The sequence below is a fragment of the Chenopodium album genome, chromosome 10 (genome assembly GCF_948465745.1).
Source record: "Chenopodium album chromosome 10, dcCheAlbu1.1, whole genome shotgun sequence".
NCBI lineage: Eukaryota > Viridiplantae > Streptophyta > Magnoliopsida > Caryophyllales > Amaranthaceae > Chenopodium > Chenopodium album.
In genome coordinates, this window is record NC_137843.1 from 5970892 (window position 1) to 5983514 (window position 12623).

General features: G+C 35.2%; 2 protein-coding genes across 4 annotated transcripts; one reads left to right on the forward strand and one right to left on the reverse strand.

Moving 5' to 3' along the window:
- Positions 1-6132, forward strand: LOC145562060 (WD repeat-containing protein 26 homolog). 3 transcript variants are annotated; one of them, XM_081622224.1, is made up of 6 exons: positions 1-112; positions 242-313; positions 1381-2310; positions 3892-3993; positions 4367-4996; positions 5744-6132. In XM_081622224.1, exons 3-6 carry the CDS (start codon positions 1513-1515, stop codon positions 5957-5959), a joined length of 1746 nt encoding a protein of 581 aa, XP_081478350.1. In that variant the 5' UTR covers positions 1-112; positions 242-313; positions 1381-1512; the 3' UTR covers positions 5960-6132. The 3 variants fall into 3 exon arrangements, with proteins under 3 accessions (XP_081478350.1, XP_081478348.1, XP_081478351.1); XM_081622222.1 differs by having other exon boundaries at positions 1423-2310; XM_081622225.1 differs by having other exon boundaries at positions 1444-2310.
- Positions 6133-7345: 1213 nt separating this feature from the next.
- On the reverse strand, positions 7346-9394 carry LOC145562061 (oxygen-evolving enhancer protein 2, chloroplastic-like). The gene is made up of 4 exons (XM_081622226.1): positions 8998-9394; positions 8246-8478; positions 8090-8140; positions 7346-7763 (listed from the first exon to the last, which is right to left on the reverse strand). Exons 1-4 carry the CDS (start codon positions 9275-9277, stop codon positions 7503-7505), a joined length of 825 nt encoding a protein of 274 aa, XP_081478352.1. The 5' UTR covers positions 9278-9394; the 3' UTR covers positions 7346-7502.
- Positions 9395-12623: the final 3229 nt, after the last annotated feature.

Genomic DNA, 12623 nt, shown 5'->3' on the forward strand with positions numbered 1-12623 from the left:
ATGCATACTTGTTTAGGAGTTTTAGCCCAGAAAATAGTAGTAGCGTTTGCAATGCAAAACTAACCCTCATCTTCTCTATTGTCGTGTCTCTCTTTCTCTCTCTTCTTTCAAGGTTTGTTGATTTTTCCAGTTCTATCTAATCACTTTTTAAATCTTTAACAATTTGATGTTTTTCACTTGCCGATTGTTTGTTCAATTTGCCATTTCAATTGATCCCTCAATTTTGTAATTCGATGATTAGGTGATTGCTGGATTCATTTCGCTGATTAATTGGGGACAATTTCTGAAGCCGACATCGATTGATTTTTTTGCGGTTAGTTTTTTCAATTCTTGATTTTGATTGTATAAAGTAATCCCCAAATTAGGGTTCTTGATTAGTAAAAGAACTTAAATTTCAGCTTTTTGGTATGATTCTTGAAGAAAAAATTTAATTGATTGATCGGTTTGTTTGATTGGAATGTGGAATTTGATATGTTTATAGCAATTGTCTTTCATTTCAATGCTCGTGTTCTTAATTGGTTGGATTTAGTAGTTCTTGGTTGTGTAAAAAGCAGCCATTTGGGAATTTTTAGGAGTTCTTGTGATTATGATTAAAAATTAAAAATAAATAAGTACAATAACTCAAAAAGACCGTAATCGATCACCCCATCAATTTCGAGCTTATTCACTTGACTCAAGCTTGTTAAGTCGGTTTCGATCAGCTCGGGTTTGTCCCTCAAATCCAGTTTCATTGATGGATGGAAGGAGATGAAAGCATTTAATGAGAAATTAGTTTGCCATTTTGCTTGTAGTATATTGTTTATTGTTTTAATTTCAGTTAATTTGAGTATATGCTTTCTATTAATCCCATGTTCTTAGTTAGATGGTGTGTGGTTTGTTTATAATTGTTTTTATTATTTGTTGAAGTGTGGTATGTATTGTTGCTATTCATTATTGTTTTTATTAAATTGATTGTTTTGCGGAACACACCTCTGAAGACGCACTGTGAATGTTCTTATGTTTGTGGAGAATTTTATGAAAGAAGACCATGATTTTATGCCTTTATCTCCTCTGTGCTGTCGAGAAACAATGTAGTTTAGTTTCTACTATTCAATATCTTGATTATATGTAGTATTATATATCCTTCATGGAAGATTTGTGTACTTGTTGCTGTTATATTAGGAAGATTCATGTGCTCAGCTCCACATGGTTGGTGATGGTGTCCATTGGTTTGCTCCGCTGTGGAGTGTGGACATTTCAGTGATGACTGTGACTTGTGGCTGTTTTGATGCATTTATGTGTTACAATAGCATTGATCGGCCATACAGAAATGATATATGTCATGTTCTCTTTTGTGTTTGCCCCTGACTTTACTCTTATCTTCTTTAAATATGTGGAAAGGGGGGAAGATAAACCAATGGTTTCTGATTCTTTTGGTTACAGTCCAAAGGTGATGTTATGCAGGGGCTACAACAACTTTTGGTCAATATAGGTTGCCCTTTAGGTATATGTATGGGCTGACTTGTACTTTTCATGGGAGGTGTAGAGGATGGCCAACCACCCTCAAAGCGGCTGAGATTATCTTGTGCAGGATCAAGCAGTCTTTCAAGTAGCTTAAGAGCTGAAGAAACCGTAGCTACTGGCTCTTTGAGGGATTTGATGGCCCGACCTATACAATGCCAAGGGGAAGAAGAAGTGATTGGTTCAAGAGGGGTGATCAAAAGGCTAGAATTTGTTAGACTTATAGCTGGTGCTTTGTATGCTCTTGGTTATGAACGTACTGGTGCGTGCCTTGAGGAAGAATCTGGTATACCATTGCACTCTGCTGCAGTTAACTTGCTTATGCAGCATGTTCTTGATGGGAGGTGGGATGAAAGTGCCTCGATATTGCAAAGCATTGGTTTAGAGGATGAAACTATAATAAAATCAGCCAAATTTTTAATCTTGGAGCAGAAATTTTTTGAGCTTTTAGATGATGGAAAGACAATGGATGCTCTAAAGACATTGAGGACGGAGATTTCACCTCTACATATCAAGACAAGCAGACTACATGAACTTTCTTCTTGTATTCTTTATCTTCCGCAGAGTGAAAATGGATGTGCTCGCAAGGATTCGCTGAAAGGAAAATCTCGTTCAGAAGTTCTTAATGAGCTGCAGAAATTACTTCCTCCCACAATAATGGTTCCTTCCAGAAGGTTGGAATATCTAGTAGAACAAGCCTTGAATTTGCAGCGTGGGACCTGCATATATCACAACTCTTCTGACAGGGAGATGTCATTGTATGCTGACCATCACTGTGGAAGAGACAATATTCCTAGTCGTACTTTGCAGGTTCGTATCTATTTCTAAGTTCCTCCTTTTAGCTTAGCTCCCCTCTTTCCTGTCCTCCTTTTTCTCTGTGAAATTGGGCTTTGTACATACTAAATAGTCATTGGGTTGTGTTTCGTTTCTCTTTGGTTAGATTGTAAATTGGTATTTTGCCTCAAATTAGCCTACTTTTAGAGATTTTCATATGTCAGCATCATTACCATCTCTTATTTAAAGGCGTTAGAGTGGGTCTAGTTCAAAATCCCTTGTTTTTTTTTGAAGTAACAATATTGGTTTATCACTTCTAAAATTTTTCTTAGTGTGCAGGACTTTCATCTTCTCTCTTTCTTCAATTGCCATTACCATTAAGTTACTATACCAGCGATTCAGCTTTGACATGCTTACCAATAACAAACTGGAATCCCAAATCCTACTAATGAGGTTTCACCTAATAAGATTATCTATGGTTTGTGTGATTTACTTATCAAGCTGTCATGTTTACTTTGCCCTCATCACCCCTCTCATGAAGTCTCATACATCATCTTTTACAAACCTTTTCACTTCCTTTATCTCCCAAATAATCCAATGGAAAAGAGGAATTTAATTCTAATATTTTGGCAGTTGCATGAGTTTATTTATCAGGTTATGGACCTGATATCATTTAGTGTTATATATCTTTTTATGAACTAAAAATCAATGGATTCGCTAATCTTTCTTAACCAGTTGACGGTTAGATTCCCTTTAATTGCCTCCTCCATCTGCTATGTGTTAGCTTTCATTCATTTTTTTTACCCTCCCATTCCCTTCGAACCTAGCCGTAGCCAGGTGCTGTGTTACCTGTCTTCCATCCACTGGCAAATCTCTTCCAATTTTATTTTCTTTTTGTAATTTTTTTGCTGGCAATCTGGTATCAAGATCAAGACATTGAGTCATATTCCTACTATGGTGCCAGTCACATCTTGGTACTGCTGTTTTATCTGGGTGTGAACTTAAGTGAAAATTTTTGGGTTTTTACCTAGTTGAAGAGGTTTAGAGCTCCTGCGTAGAAGCTAGTTTGTCTTTGATGCAGTCTTGTGACTTCTGTCTCGAAGCTTCAGCAACTCTTTGTATAAAAATGAGGGATTAGATTGAAGATGATCTCATTGAACAATGGGTTGTTGAAGCTTATGTAAAGGTTGGGACACAAATTCTTGTATTTTTTTTAATATTTGATCATTGATGAAGTGTAATGCATCTTATAGAGGATGCCTGTCGTATTTCTGAAAATCAAGGTTTACCTTTTTTTTTTTTTTCTAAAGGTAAAAATGTAAAATTTGATTTTTTAGAAAGAGAATAGGATTTTTTGCATATATGCCATCTTATGTGATCAGCTGATCATACTTTATACTTGGTGTGGTCTCTTAGTTTCTGAATATATCACTGGTCTGCTTGTGGTTGTGGATCCCCTTCTTCTCCCCTTTCTGGGGTGTGTTCTTCTCTTAATATAGTTTGAGAGAATGACATTTTGGCACTCTTGTGATTGTTCATTTAGATGTGACTGATAGCCTTCTTTATCCGATGTCGTGATCTGAAATTTATGGATCTGTTTGACTGTTATATGAGCAGATTTTAGAAGGGCATCAAGATGAAGTATGGTGCTTGCAATTTTCTCATAAAGGGAAATATTTAGCATCAGCATCTAAGGATCGATCAGCTATAATATGGGAGGTAAGCTGCTTCTCTCTCTCCACTGTTATGGGCAAGGAGCTGGGTATCAGATAGTCAAATGACTCAACTTGATTTTCTTATGTGTAAGATGTGGGCTTTATCCTGTGAGTTACCAAAATGAATACAAAAGGGGGTGATTCCAAACTAGCAAACAAGTCAAGCCTAAATGCTTGTGTATGTATGGTGTGAACACATGCAAAACTAAAATCTTTTAGAATCAGGAACTTGGTTTATGAATGTGTAACCCCACAATAGGCTCCTTTTTTCTGATATTCTGTACCTTCACATGTCTGACACTTAAACCTATGCTTAAAATTCATATTTCTGTGAGTCTTGTCTGTGTAACATAGGTAAGTATTATTAATTGATGCAGGTTGGCGTAAATGGTGAAGTTGCGCTTAAGCATCGATTATGTGGTCACCAAAGACCAGTTTCTCAAGTTTCGTGGAGCCCAGATGATCAGCAGCTTCTCACCTGTGGGGCAGAGGAGACGGTGCGGCGGTGGGATGTATTATCCGGTGAATGTCTTCAAGTCTATGAGAAGGCTGGGATTCCTGTTGTCTCCTGTGCATGGTCTCCTGATGGGGAGTCTGTCTTTGCTGGCTTTTCGGATAAAAGCATAGGCATGTGGGACCTGAATGGAAAAGAACTGGAGTGTTGGAAGGGACATCGAACAGTTAAAATTTCAGATCTGGAAATAACTCATGACGGAAAACAAATCATAAGTATATGCAGAGAAGCAGCAATTCTACTCTTGGACAGAGAAACACAATTTGAGAGGTTGATTGAGGAGGACCAAGTTATAACTTCATTTTCCCTCTCAAATGATGGGAAATTTATATTGGTTAATCTTCTTGACCAAGAAATCCATCTCTGGACCATAGATGGTGATATTAAGCTTGTAGCCAAGTACAAAGGCCATAAAAGGTCCAGGTTTGTGGTAAGGTCTTGCTTTGGTGGCCTAGAACAATCTTTCATAGCCAGTGGGAGCGAAGATTCACAGGTGCGCTCTCATTTCTGCTGTTTTTTCTTTATTTTAATTTAGTTATTGAAGGTCTATTTATGATTGCCCTCTCTGTAGTATTCTACTATTGGTTATCCACAAAAGGGCTACTGAATCCTGGTTAATTAAGAGATCGGTAAATTTTATTTTTCGTTGAGCCTCTTTATTATAACCTTTACCTTGTCCTATAGTAGTACTCCAAGCGTGCTGTTGATGCACTCAAAAGGTGATGCTGATGCTTGGTTAATGTGTCTTGCATAACTAGCATTGTGAGAAATGTTATTCTTGTACTCGTTGAAATATAACAATTTAGCAAGAAAGTGCAGTTTTTGTACTGGCTCCATGATGTGTCTGCGAAGATTATAGGCATCATTGTTTGCTTTGTGAGGTTGTGTTGTTTTGTCAAGTCAGGCTGCAATATCTCATATTCTTCGTAGTTATGTGCTTTTGTTGTTTATCCAGCTTGTGTTTTCGGCTGACTGAACATATTGGATTTGCTAATTTTCATAGTATTTCCATTCATGCTTTTGTTAATTTTGTTTCCCATAGCTCCTCCATAGATGGTTTTTGTCCCTATTCTGACCTCTATATAATTTACAATAATGAGGATGCTTATAGATAATATCAGAGGAAACTGTTCTATTGGGTATTAATGTATTATATACTTAGGAGTTGCTGTACTTTGAACTCCTATTTACTGCTTGATCTGATATAAGACGATATTAATATTCTTAAATATATCTGTAGGTTTTTATATGGCATCGAAGTTCAGGGCAACTTGTAGATATATTGCCAGGTCACTCTGGAGTTGTCAACTGTGTTAGCTGGAATCCAGTGGACCACCACATGTTAGCTACAGCCAGTGATGACCGTACAATACGGATATGGGGCTTGAATGGAGCAAATATGAGGCGTAGTGTTTGTCAGAGCAATGGCACCCATCAATGCAATGGAAAATTATGAAAGCTTTCCTACATAGAGCCAATGGAAAACGAGGCACGTTACCTTTGAATTTATTTCTATTCTTGTAAATTTTCCTTTGACTTGTCTCAAGTGAATATTCATGGTGATAAAATGAGGATTATGTTGTTTTTATGACAATTGTTTTGATGTCTGGTTCATTTTGGATTCTGAAATCGTTTTTTCCCTTAATGTGCTGATAATTCTTTTAGTGAACAAATGTAAAAAAGATAACACACAATTTCTGTTAGACTTCATTATCAATATTAATTTGAAAACCTCTGAACTGTTTTATTTATTTTTTTAAATTTTTAAAAAAGGAATTTAGAACTGAAAACGGCACACTTGTAGCTAAATTGGGTCTAGGATCATATGTATTCATTATCTCTTTATGTTAAAGGTCTTTCAGATGGATTGATCCATAGGATTTTTCTTAGCATTCTCTAATGGGAGACTGCACCGATTTGCAGGAATTCTGTTTCTCTGTTAGAATATTTATAATGCTGGTTCTTGTAGATTTAGTCTATGACTCTATGTAGATGCATAGGAACTCTGTTTCTTGCCCGCAGAATGCACAATGCCTGCCATTGTGTTGGGGGCAATTGCATGAGATGGTGATGATGATGTTCAAATTATAGTCATTACAGCTTTAACTTCTTGGTCTTCATGAAATTCTATATCGTGCTAACAAAAACTGAGTACAAACCCTGCCAAAGTCATAAGCTTGGCCCTTGTGAAGTCTAGATATGTTCCATTTTTACGATTCTGAATTTGTAGGACTCATTGCCGTTCTGGGTACACCATTATGCAACACCTCTCAACACTTTGTTATTTACACGAGTTGTGACAAATAATTGAGTTGCCATGGCTGTCAGGCAGAGCAGTAAAAAATATTAGTCAATGAGCATAGAGGTTACAAATAGGCGGTTCAACTCTGGTTTGGTTTAGGTTAGTTTGTTTTGGATCATATTCGAGTGATGTGTCATTTAATTTCAGTTCGGGTTGATTGGAGTCTATGTAGCATAATATGATAATTAGTATTTGTTGGTTACAATCGTCGCATTAATTTTGGATCAATTTGAATCAATTGCAATTCTGGTTCTTAACTATAGTGATAATTGTATGTCTTATGATCAAGGATATTTGAGTTTTTTTGCACATGAGTTTTCTCAATACTCGTATCTATTAATAGGTTTTTGGTTCACACGCGCTATTGCTGCACTGCTGAGGGGCCGAGATGACTGAAATGGGTGCTTGCATTTTTCCTCACTTCCAACCTTAAGTTTTAGAATTCTATGCCTATATGCCTGTAAGAGCATGATTTTAGGAAGTTGTGGTGACTGAATGTGGGTGGTCTAAGAGAGGAGTTGAGGAGACGACAGAGAGAGATGTATCTTAAGCCATTATATGCTATTTGCAATTTGAAAATCCGGTGTTTATATATAGTACCTTCTCCCTAGGCAACATCAGCAAGAAAAAAACTAGAAAGCCCAAAATAAGTAGAGAAGTTGATTTACAATAGAAATCTCTGAATCAGTTACATTATTTAAGCAACACTGAAAGAACTGACAGCATTCTCAACAAACTTCTTAGCACCCTTGAACCATCTCTTGTCTCCAGCCTGAGCCTTGCAGATGTAAAGCTTACCATCCTTGACAGTGGCTGTAATTACTTGGTGTTTGCCACCCTCATCACCATCGGCTGTTCTTGTCAACACAGTGATGCTGTAGTATTGTTTCCCATCAACCACTGGGGTGCTGCTTTCAAGGACGTTTGCACTTGCAACAACACCTGAATCGAAACCACCCTGCCCACAAAAAAATTACCAAATGGTAATTAGAAATATGGTTCCTCCTTTTTGTCCATGAAAAACTAGGTTAGAACTTGAAAAACAGCCAAATTTTTTTCTGAGATTAATTTGTGTTGGGAAATAATTTTTTCAGTATGAAAACTTATTCTTAGCTCTTTATCTGGAAAATAACATGTTTAAGCACTTAAATTTCTGCATGCATGGAGAATACTTTGTAAAACTAAGGGTTCGATTACTGTGTACCACTGAGAACATGCCATTAAGATTCGTATAAAAGAAAAATATGTTAAACAAGGCAGTAGTCTGCAATGATGAAGGATTACCTCAGAATCAGTCTGTCCGAAATAGGCTTGTTTGCCCAACAAGTAGTCCACCTGTAGTAACAAAAACATGAATTAAGTTTTCTTTTCAGAATCAGTTACAGAAATGGAACAATAGTGCTAGGAGGCTAATGTAATATTGCAAAAAGGTGAAATTACTTGGGAAAGGAATTGCTCAGGGGAACCATAGTCTGTGATGGATTTCTTGTCAGTGGGGGTGACCATGACAGCTAAATTGCTGGTGGCATCAAAGTTGTCCTCGAACCTCAAAATTTGTCCCGGGTACTCTACCTCTTTGCTCGGGTTCCATTTTGAAGGAACCAACAACTTGAATCCATCACCGTTGTAGGGCATGAATTCGGTGTTAGTCTTTGGCTTCCCGAATACATTGGCTGCAATCCAATATTGTTGACTTGTAAATCAGAAATCTGAAAAAAGCTGCTTGCAGTTTTACACTGAGCAGACTAAAAGGGGTAAGGTTGTACATCTAAACTCTCTAGATGCCTCAGCAGACTAAATACTAGTTTGTGGTTATGAATATGAAGCTAATTTTTTTTTAAGTTAATAACTCTTGTCTGGTATCAACTTGAGTTTATGATCCAGCTTTTCTGAAAACTTTAATTATATTTTTGTTTAGCATATATAAACCTTCTTTATGAACACCTTCATGCTTAGCATGGGTGGATCTATGTGAGAAGGATTCGTCTCCAGATGACAATATAAACACCATTGATCTGTTACTGTAATACAATCAGAGGACTTTTCCTTAAGTCACCATTCTTTTATGTGTCAAGCATACCATTATAAAGTACCTAAATTCATCATTGATGTAAACTATATATAAAGTTGGAAAACTGAAAACGATTTAAAAGAAATCAGTTTTTTGAAGAGCACACAAGTAAAGTAATTACCAGCTTCACCATAGGCTGCATCAGCAGGGGAAACCTTTGAGCCAACAGCAGCAGCACCAATGAGAGCAGTTAGGGCCAACCGCCTTGACACACCGTCGTTGACAGCAATAACCTTGTCTTCCTGATTCTGAGCCTTGCAGACGATCTGATTAGGCTTATTGCTTGCGACCTGGTGTTGCTGCATGGCTCTGCCAGCAGCTAGGCCAGTGCTGGGTGCATGGTGGTGTAAGAAGCATCCAGTAGTTGCCATTTTCTCCCATGTTATCGCGCTCAGAGTCATGATTCACTAACAACTTACAACCACGCACCCCTCTCTTTCTCTCTCTTTGTTTTTGTTGCTCTTGTGAATTATTTGTGGGTGTGAAAGAAAGTATAAGGTTGTTATGTGATGCTGAAATTTGGAGGAAATGGTTTAAGATATCAGAGTTGGATGATGTAAAGATTAGATTATGAGGGAAAGATAAGGTTGTTGAGGACTCTATTGGTTCCACGTTGGCTTCTAATGGCCCACTTTAAGGCATCTAGATGACTAGATCTTTCTCTGTCCCTCTCTTTCTGGCTCCTGATTTTCTGACCATATAAACCTTCTACTTCTACATGGGGATAGTCCCTAGAAGTATAATTTCATCCAACGTGGAAAAGGAGCGTGAAATACGATGAAAAATTTGCGAAATATTACTCCCTCTGTTCCTAATTACTTTATACCATTGTATTTTTGTGAGTCAAACTTTATAAACTTTGACACAAATTATAATTAGTATGTAAGAAATAATATAGACATGTGAGATCTTGTTGAATCTGTTTCAAGGTATATTTTAAAAGATATCATAGAGTACATTCATAATTTTTGTATAAATGGAATATGAGGTGTTTATGTTTAAAGACATGGCTTGGAAAACATGGAAAGGCAAATGAGGCAAATAAAAGGTGACTGATGGAATATCTATGATATTAGTGATGATATACGTAATATAATCAAATTTGGATTTTTTCTTTTTATTGTTGAGAAAGTCACAAAAAGCAAATGATTTTTAATTTTGATTATCATCCTAAAATCTTGACGAATCACTAAGTCAAGAGAGCCTCTAGAAACACTGCTCCTCCCCACGCCCCTTCTTATTATCCCTTCTTTCGCACCCTCTTCTCCATCTTCTAAGCCTTTCTCTTTGGTTTCTCCTCCTCTCTTTGACGGGGTGTAGATATTAGGAATTAGGATTTTGCAATCGTCGCTGCTTCACTCATTGCTTTATCCTTGCTTTCACTTCTTTTCCCATAATAAGAAGCGCATATTTTTGAGAGTAACCATACAATATTAACCATTCACTAGAGCGTGTAAGTTTCCTTACCTTAATCACCTCTCCGTTCTCTCATATGCTAGGTAATAGGGGCTATTTTTAACTAATTAGAGAGAATAATCAACCAAGTAGGGAGAGCAAGTCTATTAAACACTTGGACATACTTAAAGATAAGTGAATTCAAAACCAAAATTTAGAACTCTTGTATAACTTCTTGAATATAAATCATTAACTCTATCTTCAAGAACAAAAGCTTATAGTGAAAGTTCACTGAGGTATGTTAGAAATTTTTACCACCCATAATTTAATGTGTTTAATGTACACTAATTGAGTATATAATGGTTTTTTTGTCAAATGGTGTGACAAAACACATCTGGTCAAACGACTTACACCATATTCAATTCATATACCGTTTAAAAAAAAAAGTTTTTATTTTTTAAAAATAATCTTAAATCTTTATACTCCGTATTATTGTTCATGCATCTCGAAGTATGAACTTTTGACAATTTTTCTTAACTTTGGCCACTTAAACTAATTGATGATAAAATTGACAGACCATTTTTCCGAAGAATTTGTATAGATTATATTGGCAAAAATGTCTTACAAGAAAAAGAAAAATCAGTTTAAGATAATAAATAAATTTTATCTATACTTGACTGTATCCAAATATAAACCACCGTTTAAACCAATGAATTTTAGTATTTTACCAAGAAAAAAAAAATCCATCCATTCATAATTCATTTTACACAATTCACATATATGTCACCTATATTTTCCAGTATTTATTCAAAATTGATTTTCATTGGAGGTGGAGACTGGGCCATTTAAATTAGATAAATTCAAATTGTGTCATTTCTGGTTAAGACTTGTTTGAGTTATTTTTGGGTTCAAATCGGTTGAGGCCGAGTCAAAACATTTACTGTTTCATTGCCAATATGCTTATTTTTATTAAACTAATCACTATTAAAAACGAATTTTCTTTTTTTACCACCCTCAAAATCCACTTTTGTGTTTCACCATCTTTAAGAATAAGTTAAAATAAACATTTACTGACTTACAATGTTAAGAATAAATTAACATAGACGGAAAATGTATGTTAATTGAAGGCAGAAAAAATCTATGTTCTGTAAGTCGTTAAAAGTCTTAAAACACAATTAAAAAAAAATATTTAAGGTAGTAAAACACAAAGTAGGCTTTTCAAAGGCGGTGAAAAAAAAAATCTACGCTATTAAACAATATTATTATTTGGTTTATTTAATTTGAGTCAAATCAGATTTGGTTGTTAACTTTGAGTCAAAAAAAAAAAGATCGGGTTAACTAATTTCAAGTATAGCTCACGTCTCATATTTAATAATTAGGTAAGTTTGGTTGTTGAATGTTTTATTTTCCTTATTGTAATTCTATATATTGTATTTTTTTATATGAATTTTATTTATTTTATTTTGGAAAATTTGTCTATTACAGCCATTATTTAAAGTTAATTGTATTTTGTAAATTGCAACCATTTAAAAAAAAAATTGCAAATTGCAGCCCAAAATTTCTTATGAATTTTAAATTGCAATCTAATTAAAAATTTTCATCGGTTTGCATGTCGAAAAATATTCGGTTAAGGTTTTAGGGGCCATTTTAGGCAATAAGGGACCGAATTGAGCTCGAAATTAGCAAAAAAAATAGCGTAAGTGCCTCGTTTTGCGTAATAAAAATGTATCAATTTATGGGAAATTATTTATTGTTGTAAAAACGAGGTACTTACGTTAATTTTTAGCCAATTTCGAGCTCAATTTGGTCCCTTAAGAAACTAATATGGCCCCTAAAATCTTAACCGAATATTTTTCAACACGCAAACCAATGAAAAAATTGAATCAAGTTGCAATTTACAATTTATAACAATTTTTGGACTACAATTTACAACTTTTTTTAAAAAAAACTGCAATATGCAAAATACTAAATTTAAATGGCTATAATTCGTAAATTTTCCGTTATTTATTTATTTTTTCCGTTTATTTTTTGAAAGGATAAAATCAATGAAATAAGTTTCCTATTCTAATTAGGAAAGTTTATTTCGTCAAAAAAAAGAAATTAGGAAAGTTTATACGGAGTACTACGTAATATATATAAAATGGCTTTCAAAAAAAAAAAAAAAGTTTATAAATTTGATGGTGTACGTGGAGCAACCTCATTGGCTCACACACGTCTACGCTTCCTACTCGACTTAGAATTTCACTACAAAAATCTTATAAAGCAAGCAGCTGTAAATCTTTAATTCTTCTCACAGATCTACAATTCTCAAAATTCCCATTTTTTTGAGTTTTAATTTTCTCTCTCCTCAAT

What these genes read in the sequence shown, in the direction of transcription:
- LOC145562060 (XM_081622224.1), top strand. Translation starts at nt 1,513, where the DNA reads ATGGGAGGTGTAGAGGATGGCCAACCACCCTCAAAGCGGCTGAGATTA. An exon ending in TTCCTAGTCGTACTTTGCAG is followed by an intron (nt 2,311 to 3,891) that starts GTTCGTATCTAT and finishes TTATATGAGCAG; the next exon opens with ATTTTAGAAGGGCATCAAGA. An exon ending in GTGGGAGCGAAGATTCACAG is followed by an intron (nt 4,997 to 5,743) that starts GTGCGCTCTCAT and finishes ATATATCTGTAG; the next exon opens with GTTTTTATATGGCATCGAAG.
- LOC145562061 (XM_081622226.1), bottom strand. Translation starts at nt 9,277, where the DNA reads ATGACTCTGAGCGCGATAACATGGGAGAAAATGGCAACTACTGGATGC. An exon ending in CTGAGCAATTCCTTTCCCAA is followed by an intron (nt 8,141 to 8,245) that starts GTAATTTCACCT and finishes TTGTTACTACAG; the next exon opens with GTGGACTACTTGTTGGGCAA. An exon ending in TCGGACAGACTGATTCTGAG is followed by an intron (nt 7,764 to 8,089) that starts GTAATCCTTCAT and finishes TTTTGTGGGCAG; the next exon opens with GGTGGTTTCGATTCAGGTGT.